Source organism: Idiotropiscis lumnitzeri, chromosome 3, assembly GCF_059441095.1.
Source record: "Idiotropiscis lumnitzeri isolate Australia: NSW breed Sydney's pygmy pipehorse chromosome 3, RoL_Ilum_1.0, whole genome shotgun sequence".
NCBI classification, from domain to species: Eukaryota; Metazoa; Chordata; class Actinopteri; order Syngnathiformes; family Syngnathidae; genus Idiotropiscis; species Idiotropiscis lumnitzeri.
In genome coordinates this window covers 7,839,701-7,862,532 of record NC_142393.1, presented here as the reverse complement: position 1 = coordinate 7,862,532, position 22,832 = coordinate 7,839,701, and the positions used below count along the sequence as shown (strand labels likewise).

General features: G+C 39.1%; 1 protein-coding gene across 3 annotated transcripts in view; it reads left to right on the top strand.

The window, feature by feature from the left end:
- LOC148339720 (metabotropic glutamate receptor 4-like) overlaps positions 1–22,832 on the top strand; it is a 139,136-nt gene that overhangs the window by 108,511 nt on the left and 7,793 nt on the right. For all 3 annotated transcript variants that reach the window (XM_088289522.1, XM_088289524.1, XM_088289523.1), the window contains exons 6-9: positions 1,331–1,471; positions 14,157–14,357; positions 19,342–19,478; positions 21,206–22,141. In XM_088289522.1, the coding sequence (XP_088145648.1) occupies positions 1,331–1,471; positions 14,157–14,357; positions 19,342–19,478; positions 21,206–22,141 (1,415 nt within the window). The remainder of the gene's footprint in view (positions 1–1,330; positions 1,472–14,156; positions 14,358–19,341; positions 19,479–21,205; positions 22,142–22,832) is intronic.

Genomic DNA, 22,832 nt, shown 5'->3' with positions numbered 1-22,832 from the left:
TTGGAGTCCAACTGTGGCAAATTCAGTGGACCGGACATGATTTGAAAAGATACACACCTGTCTGTGTAGTGTTATACACTGTCCAGTGCGTGTCAAAGCACAAGCCAAGCATGGTGTCAAAAGGAATTGTCGATAGACAGGATTCTCCTGAGGCACAGATGTGGAACAGGGTAAAGGAAAATTCCTACTCTTTACAAGGTCCCAACTAGCACAAGTGACCTCAATAATTTTATAATAATTATAATAATTAACGTTCAAAACCGCCAAGATTCCGCTCTACCTGTCTAAACTGAGCAATCAGGGGAAAAGGTCGTCTCTGGGGTAACCAGGAACACAACAGTCAATCGGTCTGTGCCAACTTGGGTTTTTGTCTAAAAGCAGCTGAAAGATTGGTCTCAGACACAAGTTTGTGGTCTGATGAGACAAAGATTGAGCTCTTTGGCTTGAATGCCAGTCAATATGTTTTGGAGGGAATAGGCACCACTCATTAACCGACCAGTAGTAATAGGCAACATTATGCTCTGGCAATAAATTTCAGTGGCAGCAATAAGGAGATTAGTCAGAATTCTGAATGAAGCAACGGTCGAATACCTGTTCCAGACCTCTTCTGACTCAAACGAGTGATGATTCACATTTGAGCAGGTCCAAAATCCTAAACATTCACTAAATCAAAGGAGTGACTTTAGTACAACTCTTGAGAATGTCCTTAAGTGCTACAGTCAGAGCCCAGACCTGGAGTGTTTCTGGAGTTATCTGAAAATATTCTTGCACCGACAGACCCCATCCAACCTGATGGGGCATGAGAGGTGCTACACAGAGGAATGGGGAAAACTGCCCAAAGATAGGTCAGTCAAACTTGTGGCATCATATTCAAAAGCACCAACCAAAAGGTGCACCAACAAAATATCGGACAATGGTTAATTTATGTATACTGGAAATAAAAAAAAAAATGTAATTGCGAAATTAATATCATACTGTCAGTATGGGGTGTTGTGTGTAGAATTCTGACCCAGTGGAGCCAAATTTTGACTGTGGAGACATCTCTGAGAGGTCTCTGTGACATCTCTAAGACCTGTTGTAGACCGAAATAAACTGAGGAGACATCATGGAGATGTCGACACTGTAGGCAACAACCGACAAGACCGTGTGACTGAGCCCGCACTGGGCTGGTATAATAATCGAGATACGTTCACTCATGAGAAGCAAATACTTTTCCTATTTGTCCATATACACTGGGAGAAGTTGATAATGACACAGATTGCCCTTGTGAAAAAAAGAATCAAATGATTAAGTTGGAGATGCAAGTATAAATCTAAAGCTTCTCTTCCAGGCTTCGACCGCTACTTCATCAGTCGAACACTGGAGAACAACAGGCGAAACATCTGGTTTGCCGAGTTCTGGGAGAACAACTTCCAGTGCAAACTTAGTCGACATGCTGTGAAGAAAGGCTCTGGCATCAAAAAGTGCACAAGTGAGTCCACGCTCGATAAAAACAGCAGCAAAGGCAAACTCTCAATCACCTTCAAACACTCAATATATATCTTGTCAACGCAGAGGTACATTTCTAAAGCCTCTGTGATTACAGGACCAAACTCACATTTCTCCAACACATGATGGCTGTAAATAAGTAAATGTGACCCTCCAAAATGAATGTTGACAAAACTCCAAACCCCATGCGCTGAAAACATAATCAATAGTAAATCCAATAACGTATGCCGAAAACAAGCTTTTAGCCCATTAAAGTCAGAGGGATCCCCCAGACTGTCTCCGACATCGCTGATTCAGGATGCAACACTGCAGTGCTAGCAGGCTGATTTGCAGCTGCGACCAGTAATAGTTTAATCACATCCCCAACAGATGCATTCGCAGCATGGTTAAAAAGTCGCAAAACGCAAAGAGGAGGAATGGCTTCATCGAGTAATACATTTACACGAGCCTATTTCCTGTTCAAGCTCTGGAACTAATTTTGATTGTGCTCAGTCGTCATGTGCTGCTTGCCTGCATGGCAGTAGTCAGTCTATAAAGTCAATTTAAAAGACATCACCTGTTAATGAGTGTGTAGTGTTCAAAGTGCTCGTGATAGCTGATTATTTTTGAATCACTGTGGCATTTAAAACATAATTTATAATACCATACACCAAGCAGCCACGGAATTATGCCAAATTGCTCCATATAATGTTATATCATAATCGTCTATTACAATTAAAATCACGTTCAGTTACAATTGACATTGTGAGAAAGGTATTTAAGAATCCATGACACAGCTCTACACGAGAGAGCGAAAGAGTGCTCGACATAAACAAGTACACGGCGTCCGCGTTATCACCTAAACCATACAAAAGTAGAATTTGTGATATTTCAAATTATTATGCAAGTGATCACAATGTTGTGGCTTGAAGTGGATATTCTGTACTGTATTTTTTACGAGCAAATTAGTCATACACCCAACAGACACACACACACGCGCGCGCGCGCGCATATGCACGCAGATAAATTAATAAATGACATCTGGGACAACCATCAAAGCAAGCACAAAAAGAAAAATCAGCTTGCAAAACTCAGGAGCTCTTATTCAATAATAATGTTGACATCCTCCTCGTTTGCGGATAAAAGCAGCAGTTAGGAAATCATTTGCAGTAGTTTGTACGGATGGCTCAATTTAGAAAAATACGAGGCCCGCGAATAAGTGGTACTCTCATTTGAGGATGTGCAAAAATACAATCGGCAGAAATCCAACTGCTTTACATCCACGCATAAAGATGAAGTATTATTTACTTTTTATTTGTTTTTAATGGCAATATTGAATGTCGTGAATTTTTTGTCATTCTCTTTAAACCCAACAACCAATGAGCTCTGATGCAGCATAATAGCTTCGATACACCAATTCCGACAGCTGACATCGGATTGGTGTGTGGAGGCCTTACGAGAAAATCTTAAGGTCTAAATAGACCAATCGGACGTCGGGAAGCGTCAGGGCCATCGGATTGTGTTTGATTGATGCAGCGATAACCGTCGTAAAATTGGATCCCATTGGGAGGCGTCTGATGGGTGTTTTGTGACATTTGGTTAGTCTGATTGGCTATTCGTTAGCGAATCGGCACACAGGCAAGAACAGGAAATGATGAATGCCGATTAACAGTAAGCGCTGGAAAGTCTTGATCATTTCGGTCATTTTGGACATCGTCACCCTCCGCATTTCGACGTACAATGTCTGTCGGGGCAAAAGAGTTGGAGGATAACTTCATCGCTAAAATGCACCAGAGACCGGAATTAACATTTATATATCCCGCCCCCGCCAATAGCTTTCCGGTTGGCTGTCCTAACCATGAGGAAAAGTGACTTTAAAAGTGAAAAGTGCATTTTCAAATATATTCGTCTCTCGGGTACTTTACATTCAAATTTCACATTTTGGCACAAGTAAAAATTCTCTATGATTGTTATCTTGCAAACTTTTCCAAAACCTGACCAAAATCCAACACGTGCTACGTTTGCGGGCGTCCACAAGCATCTGCTCTCAGTGAGACAGCAGCTTGAACAATAAGATGGTTCCGTACCATGATATGGTAACACGGAATATTATGGCCAATCGATGATGTGGCGTCATCAGCTGCAGCCATGATGACTAAACTGAGCAAAATGTGGGGAGCATGCAAAGGACACACACACGCTATTTCTTGGCCTCTTCTGAACCCCTGTTACTGATTCACAGAACCCCTGCGGTTCAATCAAACCCAGGTTAAGAGCCACTGGACTGGAGAATGATATTCTTTATGAGCCGAAATAATTAGATGACCATGGAACTATTTGCAGTGTAATATGGGCCATTATTCTTCAGCCGGCTTGCCAAGCCTTGGCTTGCACATTTTTCATCGTCACATATTCTCCTTTCCAAACCTCTGACACACCCACTGGGCGTAAGCTGCTAATGAACGTGGAAACAATGAGGTGTGATTTAGTGACATGGCTTGGAAATCCAAGAAATGTGTACTTTTCTAGGGACTTATGCCAAATGCCAAAATGTTTTATGTAGTGTGCAGTTTTTTTTGGGGGGGGGAGAAGACACTGTGCTAGATTGTGGAAATGAATTAGCCTGATACTTAAACAAGCCCAAGCAACAGTAAAGCATGGCGGTGATTGGTCTGGTTGGAGAGCTTCTATTCCAAAATGATAGCCTCAGGGTTCCGACACAATCATTAAATATTTCAACGTCCACGAGCCCCTGGATGTCTCAAATGCTGCCAACACATGTGCAGTTGCCTTCTGTTGTGCCGTTGTTGGGCTGTCCTTTTCTCCCCTTCATTCTCCAATAAACAACATTCAATTTGAAGGCACTTTCATGTGTAGGTGTGTGCATGAGACTGTCGGAAATAAAAGAAAATTAATGTTAAAAAAAATCTTAATAACAATGGCAGAAGCAAGTTTATTTTAGCAAACGAATGAAATAACTGAAAGTAAACTTTAAAAAATATTTAGTTAATGAAATAAAAAAAAAACTCAAATGATTCTGAAAAATGAAAACGAACTGAAACTACATTTTATGTTTACGAAACTAACCAAAACTAATTACTAATGATGGAGAAAATGTGCTCCGTTTTTGTCTTTGGCAATTAATTTAATACACGACTTTGGAAGCAGTATGCACATTACTTATTGTGATTCAAAGTCCGTGGACTGTTAAAAAAGTAAACTGTACCCTGTATTATCAAAATGTTGAATAGTTACTTGAATCTTAAAAGCAAACCCAAAAGTAACATTTTTGTTGAACGTTCACTAAAGAATACTTACCGTGGTCTTTTTATTTTTTTTTTAAACTTTAACATGTGTAAAACACATTTGGGAAAAAAAAAAAAAACTAATTCTAAAACTAACTAAAAAAAAAAATATATATATATGACCATTAGCCTGTTGCTGATTTGTTTTGTCGAGTCTCGTTTGAAATTGTGCTGTGAGAATTCCCCCACATTTGGTGTTTGGAACACATTTAAGTTGATTAAGAACTAAATATAGACTATCAGTTGAATCTAAATTGAATTATGGCTAAATTAACTTGGCTTTTGAGTTCATGTGTGCTGCATTATTAATGCCTCTATTTTGTTGCGTATCAAATTATGTCTCTCAAGACAGATACACTCGGAGGAGCCACTATTTGTAAACGTACAAATTCACATGCGCCATCACATTAAATCCATGAAGTACCCTTTTTTTAAGTGACCTTTTAATAAATATCAGTTGCATGATGCTCCTTGGAGTCTGTCGCCAAAAGTGGATTTGGCAAGACATTAAAACCAGGGAGAGAGAAGCCTGCTCAGTATGCTTAAAAGGTCAGAGATATACCGGACAGTGTGATCAACCAAAGGCAGGGAAGAAAAAAAAAAAAAAAGGGAAGGGGGGGGGGGCAATATTAGCTATTTAAAGAATGTAATTGTGAAAATAAGAATAACCTTCAGTTTACAAGGATTAAATATACATGGAAGGAAACAACCATAACTTCTTGCAGGCAAGAACAAAATTCAATAATTCCTTCTCCACAGACTGTTCACACTGTTTCACACTATTGAACCATAAAATGCGATTCAGTTTTACACAGACGGAGGGTCAGGAATTGCTGATATAACCTTGAATGTGTCAGAAGCCAGACAAATGTTCCACACTATCATGGTTTTTGTCAGTCGCTTCGGTCCATAAAGGGCACGGCCAGACCATCAATCACGATTACTTTGGACATTGGTCAAAAGATTTCTACAGAACACGAGAAAGTCTGTATTTAAATGTTTGTCCCTCTTCTTCAGGGATTAGATTCAAGAGTCGTGTATGAAGTAAATATTGCATATTTGCTTCATATGATGTCGTCTGACTGGACAGGAAGGCTTCTGTTGGAATGAAGCGAGCTTTGTATCTTTGCAGGCATGAGTCATCAAGGCGAGAATGTGCATGCCTTCAAATCTCTGCCCACGGGACGCATCAAGAAAACGAATGCAAATACTTGAAACAGTGTTTGACATGCTGTTCAATTCTCTCAAATCATTTCTTGAACCGTATTCTGTACCACCATCCACTTCATTACTCATTGTTTAACTTCACAAATGAAATGTTGATTTTATTAGATTTAAAATAAAATAAAACAAAAAAATATGTCGTTTTTTTGTGAAAATCAAACAAAAAAAAAAAAACCTCTGAGTGTACTGCTGACTCGCAAGGTCAACACAAACTCAGGCTGACAATGTACCATCTAACTCCATCAATGAAAGGTATTGATCCACTATCCTTTCATTTGACTGCATCAAGACAGATATCCGAGTCGACCTTTCACCTAACTCCACTACGAGAGTGACTTAAAGGAACCAATTGTCCTCTTCTTAGGACACTATTTCCCATCTGGGGACTTACAGTGCGACTTACCGAGCTCAGCGTGTTCCGTCACAATCAAGTTTGATTTGATGAAACTCAGCAAGCTTTTCAAAGCTCACACTCAGCCCTGTTTTGCTGTTGAGCTCATACCTTAAAACTAGCTGTAGCATGCCCCCCGAACAAGGTTGAGACTTTACTGATGATTTTGCGGTTTATTTTTTGAGCAACATTTATCCATAACCTTCAAACCTCATCACCGTAAGAGCTGAAACACGTTTCAAAACACACGCAAACAATTAGCTAACATATTTCACATTCAAAAGTCAATATTTAACAACACAAAATACGTAGATACATCATTTACACACCTTCTTCGGAGGGGATGCTAGTCAAGGAAATGTCTGTTTATCTGAGGATCAATATGAAACTCTTGGCCGTACTCGTCGTTAAGTTACCTTACGTGTGAACCGTACTAAACAGGAAGTTTGCATTCAAAATAAAAGCGTAGGCTTAAACCGGAAGTAGCACCTTTCAATGCAAATTTCAAGGGAAAAAACTAAATATAATGAATAAAATCACCGCTGCTCTTCCAAAAATATGAACATGGTTAGTTACACTAGTTATCACTTAAAGTAGCAAGTTTTGTGAACATAACGAAACACAATCAGAAGTATACATAAGTACACCGGGTAAAACGTGTCAAACACAAATCACTGCTTTGGCAATGTATGAATGGACACCATGTCTTTGCCTTTCTTGGTATGCGCAAAAAGGTATGAGGCGCCGTTCGGGACATAATTCAGGAATCGCTCTCACACTCACTAGTAGAATGCGCTCATACACATAGGTGAAATGTTTTCGCTCATACACACTAGTGAAATGCGCTCATACACACTAGTGAAATACGCTCATACACATTACTGAAATGCGCTCATACACATGGGTGAAAATGTTGTCGCTCATACACACGTGTGAAATGCGCTCATACACATGTGTGAAATGCGCTCATACACATGTGTGAAATGCGCTCATACACATGGGTGAAAATGTCGCTCATACACAATACTGAAATGCGCTCATACACACGTGTGAAATGCGCTCATACACATGTGTGAAATGCGCTCATACACATTACTGAAATGCGCTCATACACATGGGTGAAAATGTCGCTCATACACAATACTGAAATGCGCTCATACACACGTGTGAAATCCGCTCATACACATGTGTGAAATGCGCTCATACACATGGGTGAAAATGTCGCTCATACACATTACTGAAATGCGCTCATACACATGGGTGAAAATGTCGCTCATACACATTACTGAAATGCGCTCATACACATGGGTGAAAATGTCGCTCATACACAATACTGAAATGCGCTCATACACACGTGTGAAATGCGCTCATACAAACAAACACTATGACACGCTCGCTTAACAATCCAACATTTAAAAAAATAATAATTTATTTAACATTTAATGGATGGGCGCCACGGCGATCGAGTGGTTGGCACGTCTGCCTCGCAGTGCAGAGATCCAGGATTCCAATCGGGGATGCGGCCATCCTGTGTGGAGTTTGCATGTTCTCCCATGCCTGCATGGGTCCTCTCTGGGTCCTCTGGTTTCCTCCTACAGTCCCAAAAAAAGTCTCCTACCACACCGTCGAGTTTCCTCAATGACCATGGTGCTTGGTTCTTTACGCTGGGAGGCTCGCCATCAATGCACAGGAATCTTCAATTAAGTTTTAATGCTTCCATAAGACATGACCTGTTTATTATAATTATTTATTTATTTATACCAAGACATTTGTTTTTCGTCTCATTTCTTTAGAAAAAGCTACATTTGTCTGCAAAAAAACAATCGACGTAGAACCCTTTTCGATAAGAATACAATATTACACAATTTTAGGTTGCAATTTCATTTAATAAAACATTGACAATTATCTTTTGAAACACCATGTATGACTCACTTTTCATTTGTTATTCAACAAGCAAAACAGTGGCGATCAAAGTCGTGCCAACTAAATGACATCTCATATGCATCTGACTGCAATAGTATCTCACATTCAAATTTACAATTACAGGTAATGGAAATGACTACTGGTGACCTCGATTCCACTGCATTTCAGTCAGAATACCTCAAACATCATAAAAATCAAAACGTTGTGTCTTATTTCTCATTCTAAACTTCTAAAGAAATACTGTATAATGGCCTGGCGACGTTAGCATAGTTTATAGCATATAGCATAGCTCAGCTCGTCTGCATCAAGTGAGTTACGCGCTCTTTGACGCCGATACAGATCAACATAAGGCTGTCTCCGTCTCACGGTCACTTCTGCTCACCCCAACAGCCTTCCCCGTTGCTACCACATGGAGATTCGATGGGTTTTTTTATTCGCCTCTTCAAAATCATGTCCGATGGTCTTCTCTGGCTCCCGTTTTAGCCTGTCAATCAAATAACGATGTAGGCGGGACTTCCGGTTCAAAATCGACCTCAGAAGTTTCTCTATTTTGACATGACTTTCGTTGCAATTACATACTGTCGCATGAACAATTTGCTAACTAAAGCACTAATAATAATAATAAATTAAAAAAAGAATGCCCATCCTCAAACGTCACATGAACGCTAGCGACTACACGACTTCCTATTGGCTGTCCCGATCGTCTTAAAAAAAATGCAACCTCCAAATTAAAAGCATACATGTTTACTAAATGAGCAAAAGCGTTATTTTAAGAGAATAATCAACACAAATATGGATTATATTATATATATATTCTATGCAGTATGTCACCAAGTTATGGCATTGCTTGAGTTCGGCCACTTCATGACTTTTGGTCAGCGGACATGTTTTACTTTGAAAGACTAAGGAAAGGAGTTCCGATGACGTCATATATAAATACCTCTCACACACTATGGTGAAATACGCGTACACAGTCAAGTGAAACACACTCACACAACACGTTGAAACGTGCGCATACAATCTACTGAAATCCTTTGACACACCTACATGAAAAAACCTCCCATACACACGACTGAAATGGTCACATACACACAACTGAAACGCTTTCATACGCACAACGAAACACTCTCATACGTGCTACTGATTTCGTTTTGCTCCCAAATACAAGTGGAATGCACTAATTTACAATACTGAAACGCTGAAAATTAAAAAAAAAAAAACACACAACTGAAAATTGGTTTGCTCATAAACAAGACTGAAATGCGCCCATATACAATACTGAATTGTTTTCGTCAGCAAGCTTGTACATAAATTAGACACCCTTTCTGAAAAAAGAAACAAGTATTTAACATGTAATATACAACAAAATAAAATCACATTCAACAGTTTTCATACAAAGAACAAAACGCTAAGGGGATGAAAGTCAATATTGAAAATACACTTTATACAGAAAGTTTGGATCAAATAATTAATAATTGGTTTCTGTTTAAAATAATGTCTGGACGAAAAAATACATTGCTTGAACCCGTTAGTAAGTGAAACAAAGCATGACTTCCTTCCCACAAACTTATGAATATAACATTTATTCGTCACACTGGCGAGGACGCGCTACCGACGTATTGACGTCACGCTGCCATTACCCTCTAAACTTTAATACATACATAAATAAATTATTTGCTGGGTGGGCTGAAGGCGGACTCGACAGATTTCTACCAGGGCTGTGCGCTGTTTCTACCCCTAGGTGTCAGTAACTCCCAGGACTTTTTACTTTTTGTAAATACCTTACGTGTTCCTTATTCCCGGGTGTGCTGTTTTTAGTATAATGAAATGGGAACTCTACGTAGAGTGGAACGACGTGTGCGCATTGTTTATGACCGTCGCAATTTTGTACCTATTTTATCAAAAAGGGTAAATAATGGTACATTTGCTGAAAAAACACACACAAGCATGCCAATCCTATGATTTATCTTGCACCACCGGACCAGCCGATTCCGCGGTTGTCCGCTGCAGATTTTAAAAGCAAAGAAGGAAAGGGGAATTAAGCTTCACTTTAGATCTCTACAATAGTCTTTGGTAACCGTGGAATCTGATATGTTTGTTCGTATCGTTTCTCCTTCAAACATCTCTTGAGTTGCCGACACGAATGTAATATGTTCCTCCTCTTTTGCCGACACGAATGTCATATGCTGTTGCAACGCACTACAGCATTCTTTTTTTAATTTATTTTTATTATTAGTGCTTTAGTTAGCAAATTGTTCATGCGACAGTATGTAATTGCAACGAAAGTCATGTCAAAATAGAGAAACTTCTGAGGTCGATTTTGAACCGGAAGTCCCGCCTACATCGTTATTTGATTGACAGGCTAAAACGGGAGCCAGAGAAGACCATCGGACATGATTTTGAAGAGGCGAATAAAAAAACCCATCGAATCTCCATGTGGTAGCAACGGGGAAGGCTGTTGGGGTGAGCAGAAGTGACCGTGAGACGGAGACAGCCTTATGTTGATCTGTATCGGCGTCAAAGAGCGCGTAACTCACTTGATGCAGACGAGCTGAGCTATGCTATATGCTATAAACTATGCTAACGTCGCCAGGCCATTATACAGTATTTCTTTAGAAGTTTAGAATGAGAAATAAGACACAACGTTTTGATTTTTATGATGTTTGAGGTATTCTGACTGAAATGCAGTGGAATCGAGGTCACCAGTAGTCATTTCCATTACCTGTAATTGTAAATTTGAATGTGAGATACTATTGCAGTCAGATGCATATGAGATGTCATTTAGTTGGCACGACTTTGATCGCCACTGTTTTGCTTGTTGAATAACAAATGAAAAGTGAGTCATACATGGTGTTTCAAAAGATAATTGTCAATGTTTTATTAAATGAAATTGCAACCTAAAATTGTGTAATATTGTATTCTTATCGAAAAGGGTTCTACGTCGATTGTTTTTTTGCAGACAAATGTAGCTTTTTCTAAAGAAATGAGACGAAAAACAAATGTCTTGGTATAAATAAATAAATAATTATAATAAACAGGTCATGTCTTATGGAAGCATTAAAACTTAATTGAAGATTCCTGTGCATTGATGGCGAGCCTCCCAGCGTAAAGAACCAAGCACCATGGTCATTGAGGAAACTCGACGGTGTGGTAGGAGACTTTTTTTGGGACTGTAGGAGGAAACCAGAGGACCCATGCAGGCATGGGAGAACATGCAAACTCCACACAGGATGGCCGCATCCCCGATTGGAATCCTGGATCTCTGCACTGCGAGGCAGACGTGCCAACCACTCGATCGCCGTGGCGCCCATCCATTAAATGTTAAATAAATTATTATTTTTTTAAATGTTGGCTTGTTAAGCGAGCTTGTCATAGTGTTTGTTTGTATGAGCGCATTTCACTAGTGTGTATGAGCACTTTTCAGTAATGTGTATGAGCGCATTTCAGTATTGTGTATGAGCGACATTTTCACCCATGTGTATGAGCGCATTTCACACATGTGTATGAGCGCATTTCACACATGTGTATGAGCGGATTTCACACGTGTGTATGAGCGCATTTCAGTAATGTATATGAGCGCATTTCACACATGTGTATGAGCGGATTTCACACGTGTGTATGAGCGCATTTCACGAGTGTGTATGAGCGACATTTTCACCCAGGTGTATGAGCACATTTCAGTAATGTGTATGAGCGTATTTCACTAGTGTGTATGAGCGACAACATTTTCACCCATGTGTATGAGCGTATTTCACTAGTGTGTATGAGCGCATTTCACTAGTGTGTATGAGCGAAAACATTTCACCTATGTGTATGAGCGCATTCTACTAGTGAGTGTGAGAGCGATTCCTGAATTATGTCCCGAACGGCGCCTCATAAAAAGGTATTTACTCATATTGTAGGTTTCTGAGTGAAAAAGTGCAGTCAGAGAAGTTGCTAAGTATAGCATGAGATCCCTTTTAAACAAATATTTTTGAAGCATGTCAGTAAGACACTTAGAATCTCTCTCTCTCTCTCTCTCTCTCTCTCTCTATATATATATATATATATATATATATATATATATATATATATATATTTATATTATATATATATATTTATATTATATATATATATTTATATTATATATATATATATATAAATAAATAAATAAAATGTAAGCTGTCACTGGACAATGTAGCCGCTTTTTGAATAGACGTACACACACCCACGCAGTGCTATGGATTGACTGAACCAGACAGTCATTGAAAAACATTTTGGCATTATCACCATTTTACACTTCAGTTCAAATTCAGAACATAGATGGCCATGTCGCATGCATTTTATCCCTCTGGATTTCAAAGATATGTGATCTTTTATCCAAAATGTGTTCCGTATTGGCAGTCACCAACCTCAAAGCCGCTTCTGAATTTATCTTTCCTGAGAACCTGTGTCAAAAAAAGGCTGTATATTGTTTGTGGGCCTCATAAAATCCACAGGCTACTTTTAAGTGCAGGCAAGCCAGCATCCAGACACCATTCATAGTCACTTGACATCATGTTATCTTTGCGCTGTGCAATTCACACCCAAACCTGACAACTGAAAGCTATTGAGATGAGAGAAAGAAAAAAAAAGAGAAAAAAAAGAAAGAAGACATTTAGATCTCTTAGTCTTGGCTCATGGCTTAGCTATAAAGACTTAGTGGAAATACAGTATTTAAGCTCTTGAAACATCTCGGGTCTTTCCACGACTACTGGATCTGCATCACAATCACCAATAGACATGCCCTAACTATTTATCTGTAAAACGAAGGCACTAAAACGGAGTGTCTCTGCGGAGATAGCAATTATAGCCACAGACAACTAAAAAAAAAAAATAAAAAAATCCTGACGCCGCTTGCTCCTATGTACCGATATTTTCTTTTCTGTCATCTGATCCTCGTGTGCGTTTTTTATTTTTTCCTGCTTATTCTAGGATATTAGGCTTGCTGTGCTGAGCTCCCGGCCGGGAAAGGCATACATATCACTCTTTCAACACAATTTCATTTGCACATTTCTGAAATAAAAGCACAAACGTTTTGGGAAAGTGTTTGACTCACCTCTCAAGTCTGCTGCATATTCTTAAAATGGGAAAGAGGAATGGATTGGCATCATAAATATGATGTGACCCAAATGTCTGGGGCTGAAACAACTCATGACAATGTGCAATTTTTTTTTCCCGCAGTAAACCAGGCCCCTATAGTGAGTACCAAAAAAGGACCGCGGGCAAAGTCTGACAGGCAGTAATTGAAATTATTATGAATATTTTAGAGGTAAAAAAAAAAGTGGGGAATGTTGCTTTTGCAGTGATACGTTTTCTGTTAAAGGCTGGACCAAAAAAATCCGGCGTCGTTCTGTGCTCTTGCAAATGACGCTCTTATGAAAGGTTAAGGTTGCCAATGGACACCATGCTTGGCAAATTGACACATTTTCAAAACACTGAGACAAGCTTATAGTCAAGATTAATATACAAATGTCATCGCATCTAATTAAGTTAATAGTGAAGAGTGACGAGGCCTGTCTTGCTCTGTCCTCCACGCCTGGATCACCACTCCATCACTTTGCGTTTTGTCGATAAATGGATATGAGCTTGGGGGAGACGAATACATCAAAAATAGACTAGAAGGAAACGGAATATTATGGGATGGATAGCTGGAAACTGCAGTTTATTTACAAGGTAGTCTTGTTAATAATATACAATTTTGTTAAAAGGATTACATTAATTAAATTTTATTGTAGACTTTTTTTTTTTGATTGTGGTTCGAATTGGATTATTATTTATTTTTGGTCATTCACATGTACGTTTCCCCCCTGTGCTTTAATCACTAGATCACGAGAGGATCGGGAAAGATTCATCCTATGAACAAGAGGGGAAGGTCCAGTTTGTGATCGATGCGGTTTACGCCATGGCTCACGCTTTGCACAACATGCACAAAGATCTCTGCCCGGGCAAAGTTGGCCTCTGCTCCAAGATGGATACCATCAACGGCACATTGCTGCTCAAATACATTCGAAATGTCAACTTCTCAGGTGTGTATTCAGGATCTGACGTTCACCAAAGTGTAATCGGTACAATCGGAAGTATTTTAGTATATTATTCTCATCATCTCATTTTGATTAAATATTTATTTTCCTTTGCTATATGCGCAGAGTACTTGATAAGTATGGAACATTTGTTAAAGTCACAAAAATCCTTACTTCACTTGAAACGTTTCAAATTCTCAAATTCTGCAACCCTGAGCTGCATGATTTGTTGCCCCCCCGAATAGAACCGCAAAATTGTTGACCATTTGAATCATTAAATTAGTTCCTGCCATTTAGTAACGCACTCCAAAAATCTCATGTGACTTATAGCTGTCAGTGCTTTTATTGTTGCGCAGAGCAGACCGAACATCTCCAAGGGACACAAGTGAGGTCAGGTTTAGTTGGTTTTTGCTCCTCCCCCAAAGAAAATGATTTGGGCATTAGTTCTGCGAGTGCATGCTAGTCTTCAGCCTCCTCATGAGAACCAGAGGTTGTCAGCCATAAGGATTAGTTTTGATGGGAATTATAGAGGGAAGTGACAAAACAATTTCCAAGGTCTACAAACACCCACGGGATGGTGCACGGTTGACTTTTTTAGAATGGGTTTGCTTTTCAGATCCAAGGGAGGTTTTCAAGAGGAGACTGAAGTTAGATTTTAAATTTTTTTTAAAAAAAACAAAGATTGTTCTTTCATAATGCAGTCAGCCTTTTTTTTCAAGTTTACATAACCATAATGTTGACTCTCTCTCTATATATATATATATATATAGAGAGAGAGTGAGAGTAAGAGAGAGTGAGAGTGAGAGAGAGTGAGAGAGAGTGAGAGAGAGAGAGAGAGAGAGATGTATATAGCTATATCTATATGTTTATATATATATCGTTCATGTTATAGCTGTTCTGTTGCGTTACCATAGTAACCATATTAAGGTATATAAATGAAGAAGAAACACAGTGGATTTGCATTTATTGTTCTTCCAGTTGCCGGTCCACAAAAGTTATAGAATTATTTGAACCAATCCACGGCGGGAAAAAAGGTTCGGGACCACTGTTGTCGATAAATTCTCTCAACACTAACATGAATCTTACATAATCTATGATATGATTGGGTACGGTAATTGAAATCAACGTTTGTCTGTTTTATTTCTGATACTGTATCATATTCCGACTTTGTACGAGAAGTGGCAATGCTTTGGAGCAATTCTGTTATTTTTCAGGTCAGGAAAAACATCGAGGGTGCACATTACTGAAATGTACAGTTTTGTGATTTTCTTTCTGGAGCACAGTGGAATTTAAAAGCTGTGTAGAAAAACAGACGGGAAACATCAATATGATCCTGGCATATTTTAGGAATTGTCCCTAGGCGCTGACTAAAGGAAATAAGATATTGGAATCAGATATTGATGTACAAGCTTGAGATGTACCCGACATGATCCTCATGTGCTGAATTGTTACTGACCTCCATGGGGCCAATTTCCAGCAGAATATTGTCTTTTATGGGATAACTTTATAATTCCCTAATAAGACAGTAAAGGACTGCTCTTCGTGCAAGATTCAATATTTTCTGGAACATTTATACTTAAAGCTGTAATTGCTGCCCGGTCTGATTTAACATTGTTGTAAGTGGATGAAGCACCCACGATCACTACAGCATGGACATCCAAGTGAATTGCTCAGAATTTACTGGAGGAAATGAAACCGATTTAAAGAGAGGCCATACTTGCAAAGGTGGGTGCATAAATGTCATAATCGGAAGGAGGTGTTAATTGACTTCTCTGCACAGTTATTAAACACGCTTTTGCGAGAAAAAAAAAAAAGTTCCAATTAAAATAATAAGAATATAAAATCAGTACCAGATGTTTTCTCTGACTTAACAGTTTTCACTTCAAATACATATTGAGCAGAATAGTGTCGTTTTTAAACTTTCTTGTAGCAAGCATGTAATGTATTTTGTGACAAATCAAATAAATTGCTTCCGCTTCCGACAGCTCCATTAACATCGAAATTATCACTGTACAAATTTAAATTAACACTTTTTTTCCGCAGCATTAAGTTCCATGCTCTTTGACTAATTATTTAATGGAGAGGATTAGAATTACATGACTTTAACTTTGGTATTCAACTCTAGCATCCTGCAAATTAATTTTCTCAGATTTAAATGTCTTTTCTTGATTTAATCTCAGGGTTTTATATATATATATATACATATATATATACATATATATATATATACTTTTTTTATTATTTTGATTTTCCCGACAATTAGAATCTGAATGGTCAACAACATTTGGGGTTTCTATTCCTTGTTGCCTATTTATATAAAACTATTTGCTGCTAATGCATGTGTAAGAACAATTACACAATTAGAAAAATTAAGAGAAAAAAAAAGATTAGATACAAATAGGTGAGCGTAATAAGCAGTTATTCACGTTACGTGAAAAGAGGATATTTCACATAAGTGCAAACATCGTTGCACTTATCTACGAGTTATTGCACAAATATTTAGCATTCATTGCGCCGAAAATCAGCAATTATTGCACATCTGGTTGATGACGAAGACGATTCTAAGCACAGTTCTTATAGTTTTGATTTCCAGTGGTTTATTGAAGTGATAGCTCTGGAAAAGAAGCTAGCTCTCAGTCTGTTTGTCCGAGCACAGGTTGCAACCTGTAGCGACAGCCTAAGGGAAGCACTTTTGAACAAGTCATTAGAGGAGTTAGAGGGGTCCTTGATGATGCGGCCAGCTCTGCAGCGATAGCGAGAGCTGCCGATGTCCTCCAGGCTGCTCAAAATGCAACCAGTGATCTTCTCTCGCCAGCGTGTCCAAGATCGTCCCTGGGGCTTCCTCACAGTGCGACGTGAATGTAACACCTCCTTGGGGGAGCGTCAAGATGGCAGAGCCGCCATATCTGGCTCCTCTCAATGCGGATGAGAACTTTGACCCCCTTCTGGATGACCAATTTTTGTACAAAATTAAAGCTTACCCGATCTTCACTTACTAACATCACACATGTAACTCGGTTGAAAAAGTATGATAATGCGTACTTATGACGTAATATCAAGCGCCAGCGGGCATGACCACTCGGTGGTGACTCATCAATTAAACAGCTTTCGGCTCAGGGCTCACAAGGTTCCTTCTGCAACGAAGAATTATAGCAATTGATTTTCATAGAATAGCCAATTTAAATCTACATTAACTCATTTACTGCCATTGACGGCCAAAGACGTCAAAGATGCTTTTTTTTTTAACTCGGCTGGTTGTGAATAAGTTAACTTATGTTCAGTAGTTACTATCTAAAAAAAACATTAAATACAGGCAACAAGTATGCCACAAAACTTCCACAGACTAAGGAATAGACGTCATTTTGGATCAATCAGAAATTAGTCACTAATTTTATTTGTTTAATATTGCACCAAAATAATAGATGAAGACAAGACGGACCATATGGAGGTATGAAAAAATATTAAATTGAGCATATTCGGACATGGGGGTTTCAGCCAGAAAGTGAACATAAATGCATATGCCTATATAATATTTGGATCTTGAATAAATACGGTATTCAAAGTAACTACATTAATCTCCATTTAGTTACATTTCTAGTGTCTTGGAGTTAATTTTGGCTCCCTTTGGAATCTGAGACTAAATCAAACTGCCTAAAGAAAACCCAAACAAGAATAGGGAGAAAATGCAAACTGACAGTGAGGCAAAGACTCCATAGCCACTTTTCCAAGTGCGATGTCAAAATCCTGTCGATGTCAAAAGGGATACTCTACATGACCATACATCCTGAGTGATAAAAGCCACGTGAACCCTCTTAAGGTGTAAAGTCCACTCTGCAATACCATAAAATAAATCAATTGTGGTTGACGTTTGAAGTCAAACAACATCAAATCTGTCCCCGTCTATGCAATTCTGGACCTCATTGGATGAGAGATTCTCATAATTTCCCCAAAGCATGAACACGAAAATTGGAATGAATGACTACTGTATTTTCACACCCATAAGGCGCACTTTAAAGTCCAAAATATTCCCCAAAACAGGCGGGGCGCCCTGTAATGCGATGCGCCTTGTGTATAGATCTGTACACATGCTACTGCCTCGAGCAACGGGCCTGATCTCCCTTTGGGCATTTCGGAGTTCATGTTAGCACAGCCTGCTGGTTAAAGTCTGAGACCACAGTGCGCAGAATTGACTGTGACAAATAAATTCTGTGAATACTTCTTTTGGTGATGGTTTGAGACAGTTAGTTAGAACAGACCAGTATGAACGTGCAGGAGAAAGCTGGACAAAAGGGCAGCGGTCCACGATGTCGTAGTCTGTCTTATCATTCATGTTATTGCGAGCGACAAACATCACAGGTTTAGAGTCTGCACAAAAAAAAAAAAAAAAAAAACACCGCCCTAAGCACACTACTCACATCACTCGAACCAGCCATCTGATTGGCTGAGGCTGATAGGCTCCCAGAATGCTTTGCAGTACTCTTTTTTGTTATTTTTAAGATGTTGCAAGTCGTTGTTTTCACAGAGGTGGAGGCTGATCACTGAACCTTCGTATTTTCTGTTCTTTCTTTCACAATTCTGTGATGCTCAAGGAGAGTTCAAAACATTTGCGCCGTTAACAGAAAGGAACTGGAAGAGGAGGGACGAGACCTCAAAGTGGTAATTAAAATATGTGTTGTCGTTTTGTCTGCACTCTGCGGACAACCTTGAGGACAACAAGCGATGGGGCAATAAGCGGAATGAAGGCGTGTGAAATGATACGGGAACATGAACAGACAGCTGTGTGGACCCTTGTCAAATAACCAGGACAGCCGAGCTGTCAACATCCATTTGGTCCTTTCATTAGCTCTCTAACAGCTCCGCAGAGTCATTTAATCTCTGGCCATGACAACAACAAGGGATTTCCGATTTTGCGCATCACTGGGATTGGGCATTCAATGCGCAATTAGAATAACACCATTTTTTTTTTTTTTTCTTTGTGTGTTATCTGCAGGAATTGCTGGCACACCCGTGGTCTTCAACGTGAACGGAGATGCTCCTGGTCGCTATGAAATCTACCAATACCAGATCACAAATAACACCGCGGAGTATAAAATCATCGGCCACTGGACTGACCATCTGCACTTGGATGTAGGGATCTCTTTCTTTATGATATACTGTCTTGAAAGGAAAACGCATCAACTGACTCGCCGCCTTTAACTATTTAGAAAACGCATGTTGTGGGAACAGTTCTTAAAGTTCTAGACAAACATTTTCTTTAACGTGATACAAGGGCACGTGAAGCTTTTACCGTGGATTTCGTTTTAACATTCGGCATCATCAAGTTTAATAAAACTGCAGTTTATTCCGAAGCAAAACATCTGAACCAGCAGTGTCGCTTTTGTTAACATCAAACTAGCACGGGAACAATGAGCTTTGCTCATTTTTTATGGTTATGAATCATTTATACTCAACCCTTCAGGTACTCTATTTTTGTTGCAGCACACAGCACAGGTATTCTACTGAATTATTGCAGACATCGAGGTCCTGAGTTTCTTTTTGCTCACTGATCGACTTACCCAGCACTGAGAGCTCCTAAGAAAATCGTGAACGCTGAAGATGTAAAAAAAAAAAAAAAAAACAATCATTCTAAGCTTTATTATACATTTCTAGTTGTATATCCATTTCTACACTTGATTTCAGTTTTTCGTTTACTTTACACTGACACTGAATGATGTAAAAGTAATTTGGCTTGGGGAAAAGTCAAGATTGGCTCTTCTTGGTTATCAATTCAAGTTTAGTAGTCAACCTTTTGCAGGATAAAGGTTAGGCTAGTCAATAAATGTAACAATGAAACATGATGCTCCTAAATTAGTCATCAGGAGGATGGAACACGACATAGTGGCTACATTCTATTTTGTATTTATATTTACCTCATGTGGCGTTTCCATGTACGGTAGTTCAATCATTGTTCCTATTCACCACATCCAAGGAGGTGACGTTGTCCTGAGTGTTGAATTTAACAACTATTTTGAATTGTGAACATCCGAAACACATAGCCATACGTGTCCTAGCACTCCAAACATATTTGAGTGTGCATTACAATTTTTTTGAACATTTGAAGTTCTTTTGTTCCCCTGTGTAGTTTGATTTGCAGGTATTAATTTTTTTTTTTTTTAAATAAAAAAATAAAATGAAAAAAAAGAAAAAACTTTACTTTACTCTAAGCATCCGACTAGTTAGCAGTGGCACATAGCCAAGACATTTTTAGCGTTTACATCCTTGAGGGGGGTAACGGAATACAAATACCAGAAATCACGTGTTAACAATATAAAAAATAAAAAAAATTCTGCCGTTGTAGAAAAAAAAATTCAGAAATCAGATTACAGGTAAATCTTTTGTAAATGTGAATTAATTAGCAGGATTGCTTTGTTTCATTATGTTTCACATTACTTTAAAATTGTGGTCCTTCAATTAGATTCCTAACTACAATTTTTTTTTAACAGGTTACAAGTGACTGAAACGCAAAACATTTTCAATGTAACCTTCCAACAATGACTCGTTACAATCAGAAGCAGACCAATGTGGTCTTCCAAATATTTTCCCGATGCTAAAAAAAATATATATATATTTATATATATATATATATATATATATTCTTGTTGCGCAACCATTTAGTTTTTTTTCTTAATAACTTAATAATAAACACTGATTGTATACAGTCAATACATAATTTAGGACATGCTAAACAATTATAATATTTGTAAAATAAGTCAAAGAAAGAAGAATATAAATGATGTTATAAAAAAAAAAGTGTTGATTTCTGTTCATTGTTTTTTTTTTGTTTTTTTTTTTTTATTCCATCCATCTCCTAACAGACAGATGAGATGCAGTGGCCAGGAGAAACACAAGAAGTGCCCTCCTCCATTTGCAGCCAACCCTGCCGTGCTGGCCAGCGCAAAAAGACTGTGAAAGGAATTCCGTGCTGTTGGCACTGTGAGAATTGTGACGGCTACCAGTACCAGGCAGACACTTACACGTGCAAGATGTGCCGTTTCGACCTTCGGCCCAATGACAACCACACCGGCTGCATTCCCATTCCCATCGTCAAGCTGGAGTGGAGCTCCCCATGGGCTGTCATCCCCGTCCTTATCGCTGTCCTGGGCATCATGGCGACCATGTTTGTGGTTGTGACCTTTGTGCGCTACAACGACACGCCCATTGTGAAGGCGTTGGGTCGAGAACTGAGCTACGTGCTTCTGACTGGTATCTTCTTGTGCTATGCCACGACATTCCTCATGATCTCCGCCCCTGATGTGTTCATCTGTTCACTGCGCAGGATCTTCCTCGGCCTGGGTATGAGTATCAGCTACGCGGCACTGCTCACCAAGACTAATCGTATCTATCGAATTTTTGAGCAAGGCAAGATGTCAGTCAGCGCCCCTCGCTTCATCTCCCCCGCCTCACAGTTAGTCATCACATTCAGCCTGATTTCGGTGCAACTCCTCGGGGTGTGTATCTGGTTTGGCGTTGACCCGTCACAAGCCATCATCGACTACGAAGACCAGCGTACGTCCAATCCTGATATGGCCCGCGGAGTTTTAAAGTGCGACATATCGGACCTTTCTCTCATCTGTCTGTTGGGATACAGCATGCTCCTAATGGTCACCTGCACAGTTTACGCCATCAAGACCAGAGGGGTTCCCGAGACGTTTAACGAGGCCAAACCTATCGGCTTCACCATGTACACCACGTGCATAGTATGGCTAGCCTTTATCCCCATCTTCTTTGGGACATCGCAATCAGCAGAAAAGGTAAATATGACTTTTGAAAGAAGCAAATCCCCTCCTGGCTATTGTAGAAATTGCGCAATGAATGACGTAAAAGTAGGCTGTTCATTTGCCATGTGCAGGTCGGAGGTCAATGTCCCACTTGATTTCTTATATTTCCTGTGTGCCTCCTTGTGAAGAAAATGACCTCGTGGGTATTGTTTGTCGTGTATGTCAAACTGGTGTTGCGCTGCTACCCATCATGATGATGAGTCAATGGGTCCAAACATTTGCCGCAGGATTTACAAGGGTCTTGTGAGGATAATTCTTCGGGAGAAAGACTGATTGAAACCTTTGTACTACTGCCGTCAAGTGATTTTTTTAAAACTAATTAATCGCAAACAAATTTATCGTGATTAATCGCATTTTTCAAGCGCCATTTTTGTAAAGCTAGTAACAAGTATTTACTTGAATAATATCTTGTAATTAATGTAAAATCGCCAAATATTAAGTGTATTTGAAATCAAAGACTGTTCTAGTAGCGTTCTTTGATCCTTGCATGCAATCTAAGCGGTGACATCTTTACAACATTTTTCCTTCACAACATTTCTCGAAATTTATACATTTACTTCTGCCCACAATACTCAAGCAGTGTTGCTTTGGTGTTTTGTTCTGAGATGAGCTAAAGATGTTCACTTAATCTGGTACATTGCTTGAATTTGGCTTTGCAAGATAC